The 22,106-nt window shown below is 43.6% G+C and overlaps 1 protein-coding gene across 7 annotated transcripts in view; it reads left to right on the top strand.

The window, feature by feature from the left end:
- The window catches only part of nfixb (nuclear factor I/Xb), a 437,817-nt gene that overhangs the window by 298,576 nt on the left and 117,135 nt on the right, over positions 1-22,106 (top strand). For 6 of the 7 annotated variants that reach the window (XM_072564242.1, XM_072564239.1, XM_072564241.1 and 3 more), the window contains one exon: positions 13,443-13,505. The exons of the other annotated variant lie outside the window; for it this stretch is intronic. In XM_072564242.1, coding sequence (XP_072420343.1) covers positions 13,443-13,505 — 63 coding nt within the window. The remainder of the gene's footprint in view (positions 1-13,442; positions 13,506-22,106) is intronic. 7 annotated transcript variants of the gene reach the window in all.

Raw genomic sequence — 22,106 nt, 5'->3', positions numbered from 1 at the left:
GGACTGCAGATGCTGGAGATCAGAGTCAAAGAGTGTGGTGCTGGAAAAGTGCAGCAAGTCAGGCAGCATCCAAAGAGAATTGACGTTTTGAGCATAAGCTGTACATCAGGAATCCTAATGAAGGGATTATGCTTGAAACGATGATTCTCCTGCTCCTTGGATGCTACCTGGCTATGCTTTTCCAGCATTTTACTCTCCATGTTAACTCATGCTGAGTCTGACCTGGAAATATTTGTTGAGGTTGCATAGGAAGAGATACTTTATTTGTAGTTTAATGTATTGAGTAAAATGGGCCTTCAATCTGGAAAAGCGAGAGCTAATTGCATCAAAAAGGACTTGACAGGGTAGATTGTGAATGACTTATTTTTGGCTGGAGAGTTTCAGAGTAAGGGACGATGAGAGGACATTTTTCTGCTTAGATGGTTATGAATATTTGGAATTATCTACCTCAAAAGAGCCCTAGATGTTCAGTTGATGAATATGTTCAAGTCTGAGATTGGCAGTAAACAAATCAAGAGTTAGGGTTAATTAAGCAAGTTTGTGAAGAACGGGCATGGCCTTGAGCAGCTAATTGGCCTAGATTACTTACAGTGTGGAAATAGGCCTTTCAGCCCAACAAGTCCACACCGACCCACCGAAGCACACCCACCCATACCCATTCCCCTACATCTAACATTACGGGCAACTTTAGCATGGCCAATTCACCTGACCTGCACATTTTTGGACTGTGGGAGGAAACCGGAGCACCCGGAGGAATCCCATGCAGACACTGGGAGAATGTGCAAACTCCACACAGTCAGTTGCCTGAGGCGGGAATTGAACCCGGGTCTGTAGCGCTGTGAGGCAGCAGTGCTAACCACTGTGCCACCATGCCGATGTTGTTAATTGACTTGTTCAGGGATGTTATGACACATTTCTGGAGAAGGTAGGACTTGAACCTGGGCTTCCTGGCTCACTACCACTGCAACACAAGAGCTCTAAAACACTTGATGGTATGTACATCAGGTTAATTTAAAGGCTGTTTGGGTAGGAAGTTGCTGCTGAGCTTTGAAAACAATATCTCCAGACTATAAGACAGGTATTTTAACCCATGCCATCCACCTAATGTTATCATACACTGTTGGAGCTGGTGGGATTTAAACCTGGGCATCCTGGCCCAAAAGTACAGACACTACCATTGTGCTACAAGAACCATTCACCCGAATGGTCTAGATATTTCCCTAAGCAACCTGTTCAAGGACGTGATGACTTGCCTCTGGAGCAGGTGGGACTTGAACCCAGGCCACCTGGATCAGTGATAGGGACACTGCCACCGCACCAGAAGATCTCTAAACAGTCACAATTATTGCCAAAACCCAGACTTGCAGCAGAGGCCTGTAATTCTTTAATCAAATGCTCTATTTCAGTTGGACACTCTCAGCCTGTGAGCACTTAGGCTGCATTTATTAACTATCCAGGGTTGCTGTGTGAATTTCAAGTGAACTAAGTGCCAACTATATTTTGTAAACTAGTGTCGGACACAAATCAGAGTTAAGTCTTTTCCATCTCGGGTATTTGTGAACCAGTTGGATCTTTTAATGATCTTCCACCAATGTTAGTGGTCATTTCTCCTGGTGACTTGCCTAAAATGGATGAGTATTGGTTGAAATTAATGAATGAATTAGTGAACACACAGCCTCTGGGCTATTGAGTAAGCAGGACATTGCTGCACGAGCACCTAATTCTCTTTGAAGGTCAGGAAGACCTGGGATTGGGAATGGTTCTTCATTCCTAGCCCTGCCATTTCTCAGTTTGCAAATTAAATCCAACTACATTCTCTCAACTATGTAGAAGAATCTAATCAAGTCCGAGTGTGTGAAATTATCTTGCACTTTGTGCCCGGCAATGCACAGAGCTCCTTTATGTTAATAATCTTTGCCTGAGGTATTCGAGGAACTTCCATTAATCAAAGTCTTCTTTGCAGCCCTTAATGTTTATGATTAATAGACATTGGTGCTTTACGAGTCATTATAAACGTTTACATACTATGAGTTAATCGATCAAAGCACAATAGCCTTTCTTTGTCTGTTTCATAACTGTAGCTTTATTGAGTGTGGACAGAGAGGATAATCAGGTACACAGGCACACAAGAAAAAAATGTCAAATTACAGGCCTTCAAGTAAGAAATGCTGTGGTTATATAATTGTACCTTTTCCTCCTGCTCTAATGGGAGAGCTCTAGGCAAGTTCCAAGCGCTTCTATTGAGTCCTATGCTTCCCAACAGCCTATTAGAGACAATAAATTTTATTTAGCTCTTTTAAGATTGTGAAGGTTCGTTAAGGTAGATTTGCAGAACACATTTTCACTTGTGAGTGAGACCAGAACCGAAACACCATAAACATAAGATAGTCACTAATAAAGAGGGCAAGAGAAACCATTTTGTCCAGAGAGTGATGAGCATGTCACTCAAGGAAGAGGTGAGGTGAATAACCCATTTAAGGGTAAGCTAGACAAACAGAAGGGAAAAAGGGAAATAAGTTATTTTGGTAGTATGACATAGAGGAGGGAGGAGGGAGAATTCCAGAGTTCCATGTCCTTGGCATCCAATTAAATTGAATTGAATTGAATTTATTATCACATGTACCGAGGTACCGTGAAAAGCTTTGTCTTGTGAGCAATACAGGCAGATTCTTTAGTTAAGTAGCATGGATAAATAAATAATAAGTAAATAGCGTCAAATACTAAAACACAGGTACAGGCAAATGTTAAGAATTTGTGAGTCCATTCAGTATTCTAACAACAGTGGGGTGGAAACTGTATCGAAACCGGCTGGTGCGTGTGTTCAGGGTAGAGGTTGTAGAAGAACATTGCCAGGGTGGGATGGATCTTTGAGAATGCAGGTAGCCTTTCCTTGACAGTGGGCCTGGTAAATGGATTCTATAGATGGGAGGTTGGCCTTTGTGATTGTCCCGGCCATGTTCACTCGGTTAATATTAAAGATGGTAAAAACAATGCCTGCAGATGCTGAAAATCAAATACTGGATTAGTGGTGCTGGAAGAGCACAGCAGTTCAGGCAGCATCCAACGAGCAGCGAAATCAACGTTTCGGGGAAAAGCCCTTCATCAGGAATAAAGGCAGTGAGCCTGAAGCGTGGAGAGATAAGCTAGAGGAGGGTGGGGGTGGGGAGAGAGTAGCATAGAGTACAATGGGTGAGTGGGGGAGGAGATGAAGGTGATAGGTCAAGGAGGAGAGGGTGGAGTGGATAGGTGGAAAAGAAGATAGGCAGGTCGGACAAGTCAAGGAGACAGTAACTGAGCTGGAAGTTTGAAACTAGGATGAGGTGGAGGAAGGGGAAATGAGGAAGCTGTTGAAGTCCACATTGATGCCCTGGGGTTGAAGTGTTCCGAGGCGGAAGATGAGGCGTTCTTCCTCCAGGCGTCTGGTGGTGAGGGAGCGGCGGTGAAGGAGGCCCAGGACCTCCATGTCCTCGGCAGAGTGGGAGGGGGAGTTGAAATGTTGGGCCACGGGGCGGTTTGGTTGATTGGTGCGGGTGTCTCGGAGATGTTCCCTAAAGCGCTCTGCTAGGAGGCGCCCAGTCTCCCCAATGTAGAGGAGACCACATCGGGAGCAACGGATACAATAAATGATATTGGTGGATGTGCAGGTGAAACTTTGATGGATGTTCCACCATAGGACACACCAGATGGCCTCCTTCTTTAGAGACCGCAATTTCCCTTCCCACGTGGTTAAAGATGCCCTCCAACGCATCTCGTCCACATCCCGCACCTCCGCCCTCAGACCCCACCCCTCCAACCGTAACAAGGACAGAACGCCCCTGGTGCTCACCTTCCACCCTACAAACCTTCGCATCAACCAAATCATCCACCGACATTTCCGCCACCTCCAAAAAGACCCCACCACCAGGGATATATTTCCCTCCCCACCCCTTTCCGCCTTCCACAAAGACCGTTCCCTCCGTGACTACCTGGTCAGGTCCACACCCCCCTACGACCCACCCTCCAATTCTGGCACTTTCCCCTGCCACCGCAGGAACTGTAAAACCTGTGCCCACACCTCCTCCCTCTCCTCTATCCAAGGCCCTAAAGGAGCCTTCCACATCCATCAAAGTTTTACTTACACATCCACTAATATCATTTATTGTATCCGTTGCTCCCGATGTGGTCTCCTCTACATTGGGGAGACTGGGCGCCTCCTAGCAGAGCGCTTTAGGGAACATCTCCGAGACACCCGCACCAATCAACCAAACCGCCCCGTGGCCCAACATTTCAACTCCCCCTCCCACTCTGCCGAGGACATGGAGGTCCTGGGCCTCCTTCACCGCCGCTCCCTCACCACCAGACGCCTGGAGGAAGAACGCCTCATCTTCCGCCTCGGAACACTTCAACCCCAGGGCATCAATGTGGACTTCAACAGCTTCCTCATTTCCCCTTCCCCCACCTCACCCTAGTTTCAAACTTCCAGCTCAGTTACTGTCTCCTTGACTTGTCCGACCTGCCTATCTTCTTTTCCACCTATCCACTCCACCCTCTCCTCCTTGACCTATCACCTTCATCTCCTCTCCCACTCACCCATTGTACTCTATGCTACTTTCTCCCCACCCCCACCCTCCTCTAACTTATCTCTCCATGCTTCAAGCTCACTGCCTTTATTCCTGATGAAGGGCTTTTGCCCGAAACGTTGATTTCGCTGCTCGTTGGATGCTGCCTGAACTGCTGTGCTCTTCCAGCACTACCAATCCAGTATAATATTAAAGATGCACAAGAGACCAGAATTTGGAGGGCTGTAGAAACCATGGAGATTGGCTTTTGCTGGAGGTGATAAAGTGACAGTGAGGGGGGAAGCATTGAGGGATTTGAGAGCAAGCATGAGAATATTAAAACCAAGAATGATGTTTGGCGGGGAGTCAGTGTATACGCAGGCAGATAATGGGTGAATGGCACTCTGCATTGTCCAACATGCTAGCTTTCGTATGATATGTCAAACTGAGAGCCGAGGTGCTCTCTCACATGATTGTGAAATTCCAGGGCACAATTTCAAATAAGAGCAGGGAATTTCTGGTTGGTAGTTATCCCTCAACTAGCATCTTTAAAACAGATTATCTGTTTACAACCAGGTTGCTGTTTGTGGGAATTTGCTGCACGCATGGTTGCTGTTTACAACATTACAAAAGCAACCATACTGTGCATTTAGAAGTAATTTTTGGCTGTAAAAACAATTTGGGATATCCTGAGATCGTGAGATACGCCACAGAATGTAGTCTTTATGTCTGTCTATGGGTTTAGCAGAAACCATACAAGGTAGCTCAGACAGGTGCACTGACCAGACTTATATCCCCCAGACAGGAGTGATCACAACATGATAGAATTTCACATTCAATTTGAGGGTGAGAAACTTGGGTCTAAAACTAATATCTTCAACCTAAACAGAGATAACTACAAGGATATGAAGGCAGAAATGGCTAAAGTGGACTGGAAAAATAGAGGACAAAGATGATTTTTAAAAAAGCATTGGCAGACATCATAACTCTTAGCAAATGTATATTCTATTGAAAAAGATGGATTCTACAAGAAGGATATAGTACCTGTTACCAACTAAGTAGGTTTTCTACATTAAGTCAGTGTCTACATTCTAAAGTATTTCAATAGATAAGACAGGAGGTTCAGGTTGTGGTGTTCATGTGTACCTATCAATGTGTGTGTGTGTGTGTGTGTGTGTGTGTGTGTGTGTGTGTGTGTATCTATGTGTATGTGCCTTCATTTAATTGTGTGCACGTGGTTAGGTGTGCACATGGGTGTATGCACTTGGGTATGCACATGTGTGTCTGAAAATTTTGTGTGTTTGTGTATGTGTCTGTATCTAGGTGAGTGTATACTTATGTGTTTTTTTAAATTGATTCACGGGATAAGGGCATCGCCAGCTGGGCCAGCATTTATTGCCCATCTCTAATTGCCCAAAGGGCATTAAGAGGCAACCACATTGCAGTGGGTCGGGAGTCACATGTAGGCCAGACCAGGTAAGGATGGCAGTTTCCTTCCCTCAAGGACATTGCATGTGTGTGCATGTGTTGTGTGTGTGCTCATGTAGTATACATTTGGCTGTCTGAATATGTGCATCTGGGTGTGTATGTGTATTGTTTGGTGAGAGAAAGCATACTTATCAGGTATATGTTTTATGCTGCCAATGGGTTTGATGAGAAAAGCCTCACAAAATGAGCATTCAAATATGGGGTAGAACTGTTCTTTTTGGTAATGTGGGAATGGGGATACAGATGGAAAGAAAATAACTGCACTTATATCACAGCTTCCAATGAACTACTTTAGAATGTAGTCACTAACTTAATGTAAGAAACATATTTAGTTAGCCACAGAAGCTGCATCCTTTTTGTAGAATCTCTCTTTTTCAATGGATTATACTTTTGTTGAGAGGTTATGAGATATCTTCTACGATGTCTGCCAATTCGTTTTTTTAAAACAATCTTTCCTCCTCTATTTTCCCAGTCCACTTTAGCCATTTCTGTCTTCATTTCCTTATAATTATCTTTATTTAGGTTGGAGATTCCAGTTGTGGATTCACATTACTCACCCTCAAATTGAATGTGAAATCCTATCATGTTGTGATCACTCTTTCCTTTATGAGATCTATGAGATCATATATTATTTTTGTCTCACTACACATTCCTAGTTCTAAAATAGTTTGTTTCCTTGTTGGTTCTAGAATGTATTGTTCTGAGAAACTGATCCAAATAGCCTTTATGCACTCATCCTTAGGCTACCTTTGTCATTTTGATTTGTTAAGTCTATACAAAGGTGAAAATCTTCCATGATATTGCAATGCCTTTCCTACAAGTCCCTGTTATTTTTTTGATTCAGACTCTGTCTTACAGTATTGCTACCTGTCAGGGGATTAGATTAGATTAGTTACAGTGTGGAAACAGGCCCTTTGGCCTAACAAGTCCATACCGACCTGCCGAAGTGCAACCCACCCAGACCCATTCTCCTACATTTACCCCTTCACCTAACACTACGGGTAATTTAGCATGGCCAATTCACCTAACCTGCACATTTTTGGACTGTGGGAGGAAACCGGAGCACCCGGAGGAAACCCCGCAGACACGGGGAGAATGTGCAAACTCCACACTGTCAGTCGCCTGAGGTGGGAATTGAACCCTGGTCTCTGGCACTGTGAGGCAGCAGTGTGCCACCCACTTGGGATCTATAAACCAGTCCCATTTTCTTCCTTTGCTGTTTACGCAATTCCAACTTGATTTTGCATTTTGACCTCCCAAGACAAGATCATTTCCCACATATGTACTTGTCACACCCTTGTTAACAGAGCTGCCCCACCTTGTGTTCTTTTTGTACATGATTCTAAATTGTCAAATACCGATGAATATGTAGTCCCAGCCATCTGCACTTTGCAACCTTGTCTCTGTAATGTCTATTGAATCATACTCATCTATTTGTATTTGCACTATCAATAAATCAATCTTGTTATCGGTACTGTAGTGCTACAGGTAAAAAGATTTGAATTTTTAAAATCATATTTCCCTTCTCTTATGCTTGTTCGCTCTGCCTCCTCCTGTCATACACTGGTTATCATTGCATGTAGTTAATCGATAACATGATGGTTGTTTTCTTGTGCAACCCTGTGTTATAGAAAAATGACGCTTTAGAAACAGTGCTTAAAGTGTTGGCAATGTAATCATGTTACAGTCGACACACGTTATAAAAGTTCACGCTTTAGAAGCAGTGTCCCCAATTCGTCAATTGCGTTATAGTGAATTTGTGTTAACGAAACGCGCATTATAGCAGAACAACCTGTAGATGCATTGCTATCCTGCACTAATGCTTTGATGCTTTCTCTTTCACACTGTGAATCTCCCCTTGTAACTTAGTTCAAGTCCTTTCTGCGATGCTAGTTCCACAGTTCACCTGTACACTGGTCCCAGCCTTCTCAACATTTCAGCTTCCTTTTACCCCATGACTGGTATCTGTGCCCCATGGGTCAAAACCCATTTCTCCCACATTGAATTTTTGACATGTGGGTTCAGCTCTCCAACCTGGTGAAGAGCCTGTGCCAATTTGCTCATTGCTCCCCTCATAATCCAGAGGTGTTACCTTTGTAATGATCTGCTTTTTTAAATTTAGTGCCTGTTTAATTTCTCATCTGAAGGTCAGTGTTCTTGACAGTGTGGCACTTTGTCAGTGCCTGACTGGATTTTGTGGTCAAACTGTTGAGAGTAGGACTTCAACCATCTCACCACTCTTAAACCATTCTGACTGAAAGGCATGAATGCTAAAATGCAGATAAGAAGCTCTCCGTCTGCAAGAGGAACATGGAACAGCACATTATTCTCCCTCTCCCATTGGTAATTGTGTAGCATCTGAAAACTCTTCTTATATTAATCCTTTTCCCTTTTCTTCCTATGAAACATCCCCTTTCACTGAATTCATCAGACACAAACGGCAGATTGCTTTGGGGAAAAAAACTAAGCAAAAACTGGCGGCAGAGTACAATTTGGAAAATATTTTCCAAAAGTCTGTAAGAAAAAAATGCACTACAGTTAAAGCTTTGCAGATTTTTATTTCAGTCGACTTGTAATGATTAAATCCAATTCTGTGTCAGATTACCCACTTTGGGACCTACTATTATATAACCTGATATAGGCGGTGACATGGGAATTACAAAAAGTCTCTGTGATCTGAACTGTGTCTTACACCAGCGTTGTTGAAATGCAGAATGCTGCTGTTTTTCTCATCAGTAGTCAGTATTTATGGCTGATTGATTGGGGAAATAGTGTACATCAGTAGCTAGATTCCTGTTAGGGGCTCTTTCTGCTGCTTCCCCTCCTTCACCTCTCCTCCCACACTAGCTTCTACCCAGCTTTAGGCTATTGCTGTTGTACTAGGCACTGACAGGCCTAGTGGTAAGCCGAAGCTTTCAGCACTGTTCACCATTAGTTTAGCTATGGCTTAACTTTACCTTAGAGAATGAGAAGGTCATAGTTTTAGGCCAAAGGAAGATAGATTAAAAACAGAGATGAGGGGAAATTACTTCTCTTAAAGGCTTATGAATCTGTGCAATTCATTTCCCAAGAATGTAGTGGATGTCGGGATACTGAATACATTTAAGGAGGAGATGGACAGATTTTGAATTAGTAATGGGTTGAAGGGTTATGGGGAGTGGGCAGGAAAGTGGATTTGAGGCCAAGATGAGACCAGCCATGTTTGTATTGAATGGTGGAGAGCCCTGAGGGGCTGAATGGCCTACTCCTGCACCCAGTTCCTTTTGCAAGCTCCTTCTTTCAAACACATCTGTTAGAACAGGGCGTCATGAATCTCCGAAATGTGCTCTTCCTTCTCTTTTCCTCCCCTCAGTTGCTCTCCTCTCAGTTGGGCCAATTGATTTAAGTCCCGTAGACTCTTTTGTTCTTGTGGAAGGTGTGACTGTGTTTGGGGTGTACCTCTGCATCTCCCAGGAGCTCCCGAATAACCCTCCCCCACCCAATATGCTGTCCTGCTGATCATCTAATGTGAGCCCAGGCAGTGAGGATGAACACTCCAGTGAAAGTAAAATACTTCAGATGCCAGAAATCCCAAATAAAAACAGACAATGCTGGAGAAACTCAGCAGGCCCAGCAGCCTCTGTAGAGAGAGAAGTAGAGTGAATGGTTTGAACCCATGTCTCCTCTGAATATTAAGCTGTTCCTCCAGATTGCTTGTCCTGATATTGCCACTCCGGCAGACAAACCCCAACCCAAACTGCTCCCGCTGCTCAAATTCTAGTTATCCCGAGTGACTGGAGCATTTCCGCCCTGCGTTTTAGGGTTGACTAAGTGGGTCATTCCTCAATTGGCAGGCAGCTCGCATACTTCAGATTGTTAGTTTCAGATTTCCATCATCCATAGCATTTTGATTTTATTCAAACACTCACTGCACATCGGATTGACAGAAATTAGTTACATGCTCCTTCCACCCAGTTCGTGCCCTGCTAGGTGCTGATTTAATGGGAATGTCACTGGGTCTAGTTATCTAGGGACATGGTTGTAGGGCATTTAAATCCCAATGTAGGAACTCAATGATTGAATTCAATTAATAAAACTGGAAATGAATGCTAGTCTCATTATTATAAAACCAATCTGGATAAGGAGAAAGCTTTCTTGGTCTACAATGTAACTGAATCTGAATTGGATTGGCAAATCACTTAATCCAAAGGAAATTAGGGACGGACAGCAAATTATGTCCTTGCCAGTGGTAGAATCGTTACAGTGCAAAAGGAGGCCATTCAGCCCATTGTACCTGCTCCAGTTCTATTCGTTGGTGGCAAACTCCTGCCTTTTTCACACATCCCTGTATGCCATTTCTTGTCCACTTCCCATGAAAGAAAAAATGATTTTAAAAGAAGTGGTTAAGGACAGCTATGGGTTTTGCTGCCACATTCTGCTCTGTCTAGAAGCTGAGTGGACTCAGGAACTAGAATTGACCGTCCTGACACAAAACCTGAACTCTTAACTCCTGGTGACGTCTTCTCCAAACCTACTGCTCCAGCTCACTTGGGTACGAGAGTAGATGTCTTACACATCCTGTAAACAGACGAAGCAATGTAAACTGAACTTAAAAGTGGGAATTATCACTGAGGGAAAAGGGAAAAAGAAAAATGAGGCCCTTTTGTCAACTGTCTGCAACCAAGAACATCTGCAATAAGTCAAACCAACAGACACATTAATCAGTGTCCCTTTTTTTTAACATTCCTAAGGAAATGCATCTAAAGTTTCTGTGTTGCCCAACCCACATTAGGTTACAACTGCTTGCAGCGTGATAGTATATATTACCAGTCACCAGTCACACCCTAAAGGGCAAAGAAGCCGCTGTATTTACATACAGTTCATATTTTGATAAACAAAGCAAAGAATGCATTCAACAGCTATTGCAGCTAGGATCGAAAGTCTTGTTGGGATTATCCCACAGCGTGCCTGCAGAAAAATCTCTACTCTGCACAGATTTCAAAAATAATTCCCGATGGAGCTCCAGTGGCTTTCATTCTGTGTACTCTGCAGCATGGTTCAGATATCTGACTATTCCCCTGGTTTAGAAATTGCCCATGGGAAGTAGCTCCCATAGTGACAGACCATGAATTCAAGAGGCCAGGCCGAGGGTAATAGTGACTATGTTTATTGCCAATTTCAGGCTGAGAATTGTAACACTTTTGCACTTCAAGTGTCATTTCTCCCCTCATCCATGTTATCACTGAAGGAAAGAATGGTGATATATTCCTATTCCCCCGTCACCCCTTTGCTCATTGACTGATCCGGGATCCCAGTCAAATCCCATTCCCCCATCACCCCTGTGTTCACTGACCCACACAGAGTTCTAGTCAAAGCCCATTCCCCATTAACCCAGTGCTCACTGACACACAGTCCCAGTCAAATCCCATTCCCCACACCACTGTGTTCGCTGACCCACACAGAGTCCCAGTCAAATTCCATTTCCCCATTAACCCAGTACTCACTGACCCACACAGAGTCCCAGTCAAATCCCATTCCCTCAACATCTCTATGCTCAATGACGTACACTGAGTCCCAGTCAAATCCCATTATCCATTACTCCTGTGCTACTGACCCACCTGATTCTGTTAAGCAATGACTTTATTTTAAAGGTCATGCCCTTGTTATTGAATCCTTCCATGGCTTCACCTTGCCTCCCTCCCATATTCCTGTGATCCCTCCCAACTCCACACTACTCTGATATCTCTTTGCTACCCTGATTCTGACCTCACGTCGCTCTGTGATTTACTCATTGCACTTTTGGAATGGCTGTTCCTTCAATTGCTTTGAGCCACTACTCTTGAATTCTCTCCTTAAATATCTCTGCCTCTTTACCTCACTTTTTCCCTTTGAGACATGACTTCTTTGACCGAGCTTTTTGCCATCAGACCCAATCTCTTGTGTGTTATGGTGTCCTACAATGGTTTATGGGTGTGCCTGTGAAATTCCCTGGAGTGTTTCACAACTTTAAAGGGAAAATGAAGAAGATTTGGAGGTAACCTTATTGAAATGTATCCTGAGAGATGTTTCCTGTTCTGGAGGGCAGCACAAATAAGAGGTGTCCCAATAAGACAGAGGCATGGAAGAATGTTTTTTCCAAAGTTGATCACTCAGTGTAATTCTGTTCCCATTGAAGGAGCAGGGTCTGGAGTTGGATAGATTTTTAACAGGTGTCAGAGTCAAAGATTATGGGGGAATGGTGTGGTGGTGTAGGGTGGGAGGTTGTGGCAGGGGGCAGGAGAATCACATCGAAGCACACAACCACATTAGTCATATTCTTATTGAGTGACTGTAGTACTAAATAGCCTCCTTGTGCCTAATGCCTATATCGATGCTACTTGCTGGTGTAAGACTAATACACATCCTCTGAAAAGGAGCAATATAGAAAATTAGGGTTTCTACCCAGCCTACTTTATCTTCACCATTGGCGTCTTGGCCTAAATTGGCTTTTCTTGTGTTGGCAACTACACTTTGCTGATCCACTGATCCTAGAGGTTTGACCTTGTTCCATTAGATTAACTCCTGCCATTCTCCACCATTTCCCACCTTGATGCCCTTACAATTCCCAATTTTGTATCCCTCATTATCCATGGATTCACCATCATCTTTAACAAGAGCATATCCAGAGATGTCAGCTCTTTATATCAAAGCATAGCACTATCCTTGAGTGGGAGAAAGGGAAGAATAAAAAAAAACAGCAATACTGGACCCACGAAAGATGATGTTTGGTAATGAAGTCCCAAAAATGGAGGCTATGGAGGTGCCTGAAGTGTAGACTCTGTGACAGGTGTCAGACATGAAATTCTAACCCTTTCAATAAACTAAAGTGGCATAAAACCATCTTTAAAATAAAGGGATTTGTGAAAGGTACTTAAGATTTAGGGATACTCAATTATTTATGCATTCAATGGACACTGTGATTAGCGGACAATCATCTGTGCAAAGCAACTCCTCAGGATTAAATAATGAAGCTTGTACTGTCAAGTGGTTGTCTTGGAAATTTTATTCAGTTGTACCCGATGACCATAATCTTTTGTCATAGTCTTCCTTTTGTGGGATTGTTGGTATGGCCACTAGTCTTCCTTGGAAGAGTCGATGTCAGTGTGGTTCAGACGAATCTCTCAGCTTTTATTGGTCAATGGACCGTTTTCTCATTTCATATGTTTGTTTTGAGTGGGTGAATGTATTTGGCAAGATGGACTGTCTTTCTAGATCACTTATGGCCCCAAGCCTTAGCCCCAAGTATTGATGATGATTGTGCAGCTATCGTCCAGTGTCAGAAGTCACTGTCTCCACTGGGTACAGGCGACTCTGGGGTTTGAGCACCTCAATGTTTGGTTGAACGAAAGACAAAGAGAATCTCCCAGTGCTGATTACCCATCTCTTTTTATCTCACAGAGTCAGGACAATCTGAAAGCTCGAACCAGCAAGGAGACGCAGATGTCAAACCACCACCCAATGGTAAAGATCGCCGTTTACACACTGCTCAGAGTGAATCTCTGGTGGGTGGGAGTGGGAAGGGGAGATGGGCACAGCTGGCAGGTAGCAAGTCTGGGCACCTCAGGTTTGGGATCTGTTCGACAACTCCTTGAACAGGTATTTAGGAATGGCAGCAGTACCCTGGTGGTGTCAGAGGTAGCGGAAGCAGAAACTATAGAAACATAGCAAATAGGAGCAGGAGTAGGCCTTTCAGCCCTTCGAGCCTGCTCCGCCATTCAATAAGATCATGGCTGACCATCCAACTCAAGTACTCTGTTCCAACTTTCACCCCATACCCTTTGATCCCTTTAGTCCTATGAACTATATCTAACTCTTTCTTGAAAACATTCAACATTTTGGCCTCAATCATTTTCAGTTGCAGAGAATTGCACAGGCTCACCACTCCTGGGTGAAGAGATTTCTCCTCATCGCAATCCTAAATGGCTACTCTATATCCTTAGACTGTGACCCCTGGTGCTGAACTCCCTGGCCATCAAGAACATCTTTTCTGTGTCTACCCTGTCCCATTCAGTTAGAATTGTATAGGTTTCTATGAGACATTCCTCCTCATTCTTCTAAATTCCAGTGAATATAGGATCTAGTCTCTCCTCATAAAGCCCCACCATCCCAGGAATCAGTCTGGTAAAAGTTTAATGCACTCCCTCCACAGCTAGAACATCCTTCTTCAAATAAGGAGACCAAACCTGAAAACAGTACTCAAGATGTGGTCTCACTAAGGCCCTGTATAATTGCATTAAGACATCCCTAGTCCTGTACTTGAATCATTTCACTATGAGGGCCAACATACCAGTTACCTTCTTCACCTGCTGCTGCATCTGCACACTCACATTTAGCGGCTGGTGTTTGAGGATACCCAGGTATGATACCTCTCCCTTGTCCAACCTAAATCTAACCATTACGTTTTCTGAACATTTGTAGAAAAGTCGGTTGTTGCAATGCTGCTTGCCATATGAAAAATAAGAGGTAGCAAACGATTGTCTCACAACAGTCTCCAGACTCTGCTCATCCCCTAAAGCCATGTTGTGTCCAGAGATCAGCGGAAAATCAGAGATGAAGAGCAGCCAGGTTTGGGAAGGATAATATAAATCTATGAAATGACTCTCTGACTACTCCATCTTTAGGTGGCAGGAAGCAATCCAAGAACTGCTCTGTTCCAATCTGTCTTGAAGCAATTCAAAGTATCTTGCACATCAGCTACTGGTTCTAAAGGTCCATTGTTCTTCTGATAATCTCACCCTAACCCAAGGCCAGATCTTGTGCAACTCTGCATTGCCACATCCTGGTCCTGTGACACCTAACTGCTAACAATTCAGATGCAGGCTAGTTCCTTCACTGATTGAGAAACATTAGTTAAATCCCTCCTTGCCCTTAGGTGTTGAATCCCAGCTCTTCTAGCCCAATCTGGACACGCTCGATGCTTCAGACTAGTAATTACCAAATGACTTTCCTCTAGACTTGGTCCAAACCGCTTGGAGATCTGTCAGGTCATCCAATGTCCCCTGCAGTCCAGGTCTAGACTTATTTTTACAACTGTGTCAGACAACTGGAAAGTACACATGATGTGTTGTATGTTGGGCAGGGTATTGGTGGTTTCAGTAGCTTTTTACATTGAAATGCTCAGAGAATGATTACTACTGTAACACCAACTGGTAAACACTGTGTAATACATCCACTCCAGCCAACTTTCAGCTTTATTTTTCATATTTTATAATCTTAGGGCATCTACTCTTGACAAAAGTCAATTGAAATGAGAAAAGGCTACTTAACCCACCTAGCATGTTTAGTCCTGTGGATGCTGATATTTCCAAATTGGCCCTGGTGGACTGTAGAAAGCTGGAGACTCAAAGAAATGTTGACAGTGGCTGAAGCTGTGTTTCCCAATTATTTGAATGTAGTCTTATCTTCTAGCCTTTATATCTGTTGTAACCTCAGATTATTGCTTTTTCCTATTTACTCTCCATGTCCTGTTCACTGGCTAGGTGGATGTTAGTGATTCCACTGCTTTTTCAAAGAAACGCTGAAGGGATTTCTCACAGCAACTAAATCAATGTTCCTGCCTCAACCAACATTTCCCAAAATCACAAGAACTACCCATCCATTTCCTTGTTTTCTGATGAATGTTATTAGTGCAGAATAGTGCAAAATACAATTCCTGTGTTTCTAAGTCATTCTCCTGTTGGAAGTGTATTGAGATGTTTTGAAATTTTAAGATGATTCCTGAGCATAAGTATAGTCATATCCTTTAGCTTACCATCTTTTCTTATTTGATTAATGGACAGGTTGTGAAAGGAGAGTCAAGTTGGAAGATCAGTCACGATCTTATCAAATGGTAGAGCAAGGTCGAGGGGCCATTTGGTCTAATTCTGCTCCTATGTTCCAAGGACTCTGTAAGTCTGAGCATTAGCCAAGGGCAATGGGACCTCCTCATTAGCGGATGACAAGAAAGCCACAAGTTGGCAGGGAAAGTAGTGTTTTTAGCAGATGTTTTAATCTTTCTGGGGAAGGTTAAGATTTATTGAGTTTTTTTAACTCATTCTTGGGTGTGGGCCATTCTTTATTGACCATCCTTCATTGTCCTTGAGGAGGTGGTGGTGAACTGCCTTTTTGAACCACTGCAATCTATGTTGTGTAAGTAGATCCACAATTCCACTGGGAAAGGGATTTCCAGGATTTTGTCCCACTGACACTGAAGGAACGACGACATATTTCCAAGTCAGGATGGTGGGCGGCTTGGAGGGGAACTTGTAGGTTGATGGTGTTCCCATGTTTCTGCTGCCTTTGTCCTTCTGGGGTTAGAGTTTGTGTGTTTTGAATATCCTGTCTAAGAAGCTTTGCTGAATTTCTGCAACACATTTTGCAGATGATATCTACTGCTGCTACTGTGTGTCAGTGATGAAGGGACTGAATGTTGAAGGTATTAGATGTGGTGCCAGTGAAGCAGGCTGCTTTGTCCTGGATGGTGTCAAGCTTCTTGAGTATTGTTGGAGCTGCATTCATCCAGGGCAAGTGGAGAGTATTCCATCACATTCCTGACTTGCGTCTTGTAAATGGCGGACAGGCTTCAGGGAGTTGCTAACTGCGTCTGGAACAGGTTTTGCAAAAGGAATGAGGTGATGATAAATGGTCAGTGCACGACAGAGACCATTAGTGGGAATTTGCTGTTCCAACATGTCAACAGTGAACACATTTCAAAAGTACTTTATCAGGTGGAGGCTCAAAAACACGGGTTCTGACTTTCATATCTCATCCCACCACCTATAATTCCCAGGACGATGTAACTCAGTGATGATTCAGAGCAAAAACTCCAATTTTGTAGAGGCTATAATCAGAGTTATAGCCCTTCCATGCTGCTCAGGGTCTTAGGGAGTGTGGGATCATTGTGCTCTGCAGAACTGTTGAATCCACTATCATTACAACCCACGATTCTGTCAGTGACAGAGTAGATGAAAATACAAAATTTTTTTATTGGTACAGGAGATCAAGAGCAGCATGTCCTGGCTTTTCAAAATGCCGAAAGGCATGGCTGATGTGATTATACAGTTAACCATTTCAATTCCATGGTACGACAGAACTAAAAGATGGAAGCACAAAATTAGCAATCATGTTGCTGGGGATTGGACATTTGAAGCTAAGGGGCAATTTTTTCCCGCAGAGGGTGGTGCATGTATGGAATGAGCTGCCGGAGGAAGTGGTGAAGGCTGGTACAATTACAGTGTTTAAAAGGCATGTGGATGTGTATATGAATAGGAAGGGTTTAGAGGGATGTGGACCAAATGCTGGCAAATGGGGCTAGATTAATTTAGCATATCTGGTTGGCATGGACAAGTTGGACTGAAGGGTCTGTTTCTGTGCTGTATATCTCTATTACTCTCTATGACTCTATGTCAACTCCCAAGGGTCAGTGCAGCAGGCTCCCACCGAGAGCCATTACCACTGTCACAGTGAAACTCCTGTTATGTAAAAGGGTAAATCAGTACAGTGACCAGATCATTAAAAAAAAATCTGGCCCTCCAGTACCCTTTAGGGAAGGAAGCTAGACTATTAGTCCAGACACCCAGGTTGTGCTGGAGCCCAGGCATGACTGATGGTGCAATTTGAATTGAATGCACAAAATCTGGAATTGATCATGAAACTATTGCCGATATTCCAAAAATCTATCTGGTTCATCAATGTCCTTTGAGGAAGGAAATCTGCCGTCCGTACTTGGTGTGGTCTATATGTGACTCCAGGCCCACAGCTAATGTGGTTGACTCTTAATTGCCCTCTGAAGTATTCAGCTATATTCAAGCAGGTGACTCACCACCACCATCTTCTAAAGAGCAGGTAGGGATGACCAACAAATGTTGGCCCAGCCAGTGATGCCCACAGATGGGATTGAAAGAGGTACAACTCTACAGTAGGTATTATGGTACTTCCATCCATGGAATGCAGTAGGCTGAAGTTGTTGGAAACGGAGACCAAAGGCCAGGAGTTAATCTAATAGAGAACACTTAGCCATTGAACTGAGGAAACTGACCATAGATGGCAACCTTTGACAGTCAATATGATTCAATGGAGAGAAAGGTAGATGCACATTTTGAGTCCTTCACGACCTTTTGCTTGGTTTTATCTACTCTGTTTGACACATGCTGGCAGGAAAACTCTTTTCCAAGTCTCTTTTCACCTCTGACCTGCCCTACATCCATAGTTCAAGCACCTAAAACAACCTCATCCCTGAAATACCTCCACAGAGGCTGGTATCCTGTCACCAAGTCACCCTTTATTTATCCAGCTCCCTCAGAGCCAGCTGTCAGAGTGAGCAGAAAGTCTGACACTCCTGTACTTATCTGACAGCCAAGGCTCTCTGATTGGACCAGATTAACAGCCCAAATCTGGGAATTCATTCTGTGATGTCCACCTGGCTGACTTTGTTACAATCACTGTATCTACTTCCTCTAACTCTGCCTTGGATACAGGCAGTGTGTAACACACAGTAGCTCGCCTCTTGCACCTGGAGAGTCTCGGAAGAAATTCATTCTCCCCTTCAGCCAGAATGGGCGATGAGGTAGTGTTATCCCCCGTGTCCATCTCAGATTCCGAGGTATCTTCAACATTTGACAGAGAGGGAGAACAAATGAGTCCTGGAACAGTCAGAAAGGCTTTCAAGGAGGTGAGCATATATTGTTCCCACATCTTTTGCAAGTTTGCAGATTTCATATGATCCATGTGGTTGTTCAGGATGGTCACTCCTACCTGAACTTTCTACATGACTAGACCTGACCTCACATTGACCATGCCTCTTACCCATGCAGAGCCACTCCCATAGTTCCTATACCAAATTTCGTCCCCTGAAGTAAACTGTCTCTCTCGCTTAGCGGAGTCTTGTGTCCAGCATTGGAGTTCCTAATGCTGTTTCACCCTCCTCCTCCCCAGGTCCCAGAAGGTCAGCTTTAACATGATGCAGAGTCTTCTCCCCATCAGCAACTCTGCTGGACCTCTCCCTGTAGTTGTGTGAGGTGTGATCCTATAATAAAATAGAAGCCGGGACATTTTGGTATCTAGTGAAGCTGTAGGCTGTTTCTTTAAGCCTGCCTTCAAAGTTTGGACTGCTCTTTCTGCCGGATCATTGGATGGTATGAAGCCGTCTTTATATATTGAATAGTATTCGACTTTGGGATATACTCAAGTTACCTGCTGGTAAATGATGGCCCATTATCTGTGACCCACACTTTCAGGAATCCATGTATTGCAATAGATGCACATTGTTTTTCTATCATCATTCCCACGTTTGACGAATGAGTTCAATGAATATCCAACAACTTTGAGCGAGCATCCACAATGACTAAGAACACTAAGCTCATGAAAGGAACTGCATAGTTGACATGTAACCAAGTACAGGGTTTGCCTGGTTATTCCCATGAATGTGGGGGAACTGCTAGCTTAGTTTTCATCCAATTTGGCACCCTGGACACTGCCCTACCAACATTGCTATGTCTGCATTCAATCCTGTCCAGCAGACATAACTTCTCACCAATACCTTCATTTTGGAAACCCCTGGATCACTCTGGTGGAGTTCAGCCAATATATAGCAGTGACTTTTACTTGGTACAATCACTCCTGCTTCCTATAGAAATAATGCCAGCCTCTACTGTGATCTGGTCTCCAGGATCAAAAAAGGTTTCAGTTCTGTTTGTGATGGCCCTTTGGTTTCCCCCACAACAACCAGTTGTTTCAGTTTTGCCAGGATTGGCTCTTTCTGCATCCAAAGTCTGATTATTGTCAGCTGTAACTGGAAGTGTGAGCAGAAAATTTAAAAAGATTATTGAATCTCCCAGTGGCAGTACTACTGATGGTGTCTCTACCAGCAGGAGGCAGCTCAATGCATTTGCATTTCCTACTCAGCCTCCTAAACGGTTGAAATAACTCGCACTTAGCGTTAGAGCCCATAGCTGAATTTGGCCTGGAGCTATGGGTGGCATTGCCTTATCCTTTTTAAGTAGACCTAACAGGGGTTTGTCATCCATTTTTATGACAACTTTATGTCTGTAAAGGTATTGGTGGAACTTCTTAACTCCAAATATGCCCTCTAAACCTTCCTTCTCTGTCTGGACATACTTACGCTCTGCATTAGCCTAAGTCCTGGATGCATACGCAATTGGACATTCTTCTCCATTGGGCCATTTATGAGGTGGTACTACCCCGATGGCATACAGGGAGGTAACGCATGCCTGTTCCAGATCATGCTTGGGATCACAATGTGCCAACACCTTCAAGGATGATAGCTGTTTCTTCATTTCTCTGAAAGCTATGACTTGGCTATACGACCATTTCCAAGACTGAGTGTTTTTAAAGTGTTGATGCAAAGGTGCCAAGTTGGAGGCCAGGTCATGTATGAGCTTTCTTCAGTAGTACCCCGCCCAAGGAAAGACCTAAGTTCCAGTACAGACATGGGAGCTGGGGTACCTTTGATCACCCTCACTTTATCTTCCAACGGGTGTAGCTTGGTCTTGTCAACCTTGGAACCCAAGTAGGTCATGTGGGGAGCCTGGAACACACATTTTTCCCTTCTAAAGAATACACCAACCTGGGAGAACTACTCTATCCAAATTCTCTAAATGGTTTTTATTGGTCTTCCTGGTTATTAGCACGTCATCAGATAAATGGTGACCTGGGGTGAATGTTGTAAAATGTTTTTTATCATCCGCTGGAAGGTGACACTGGCTGACTATACCCCAGATAGCAGTCTCATATATTGGTACAAACCCTTATGGGTATTAATTGTAGCATACTTAAGGGAATCCTCATCTAACTGCAAGTGCAAGTACACATCGCTCACGTCCAGCTTCGTGAAGGACAGCTCTACTACTCCCCCCCGCAGCTTTGCATATAAATCTTCTATGTGACGGCTGGCTATTTATCCAGCTCTGAAAAGTGATTTACCGTTTGTATAAAGTTCTCGCAGAGGCGAACTGACCCATCAGGATTCACCATCGATCCGATCGGTACTACTCATTCTGCAAACTGAACTGTTCTGATGATTCCTTCACTTTCCAGTCTCGCGATTTCTATCCCTGCTTTTGCCCGTAAGGCATATGGCACTGGACAGCTTCAAGGGTGTCCACTTCCATCAGAACACCCTGAAGCTTATATGCTCCACTTGCCACCTTTTCTAATGTCAAAGTTGTAGTGTCAGTTTGAAGTCCATTTGGGTTTCAACTAGTCGGCATTTTTGCATCATGTTTACATCATTAGTCCCACATACCAACCAGTCTGTCAGCATCTCATTAAAGGTTAAACCAAAGTCACACGCCTTAGCCAGTCATCGTAACCTAGTCAAATATCCCGATACGGATGTCCCTGGTCCTCGAATTGCTGAGTAAAACCTATAGCATCTGAGAATTAGAGGAGGTTTGGGATTGCAATATTCCATAACTAAACCTATCACTCTTGAAATGTTTTAGTATCTTGTGCCTGAGGGAAAGTTAGGCTCCTACTAACTGAAAAAGCTGTGGGTCCAGAAGCTGTCAGGAGAGTTACTCATTGATTTTCATTTGCCCCAGTATCATTGTCTGAAAAGAAATAACACATTCTTTCCACATACTGGGCCCAGTCTTCGACGGCAGGATCAAGCAGGTCAAGCTTCCCGAATAACAGCACGATGCCAGAAATGCTTGCTCTAACTTAAAGAGGACTGTTGTGAATGAAGTTTGTTAGAAGCATGCTTTCCTCTCGTAGACCTTGAAATAACTGCACAGAGGCTGGTATCCTGTCATCAATTCACCCTTTATTTACATGTGGGGAGTCCTTGACATTGGTCCAGCTCCCTCAGAGCCAGCTCTCAGAGTGTATATCTGTCAGCCAGGGCTCCTTGATTGGTCCAAATTAACAGCTCCAATCAGGGAATTCAGATTCTATGAGATCCACCTGATTGACAAATCATTGCATCTCTAATCTCCTGACACTCAAATGAGAAGACAAAAAAAATGTTTTTCATTATTCAAGAGCTTGACTGATAACTACGTCAAACCACCAGTCATTCCCGATCATATTAATGACAAATAATTCAAGGTATTGAAAGAAATT

This window comes from Chiloscyllium punctatum, chromosome 46 (assembly GCF_047496795.1).
Source record: "Chiloscyllium punctatum isolate Juve2018m chromosome 46, sChiPun1.3, whole genome shotgun sequence".
NCBI lineage: Eukaryota > Metazoa > Chordata > Chondrichthyes > Orectolobiformes > Hemiscylliidae > Chiloscyllium > Chiloscyllium punctatum.
This window is presented reverse-complemented; position numbering and strand designations above follow the sequence as displayed.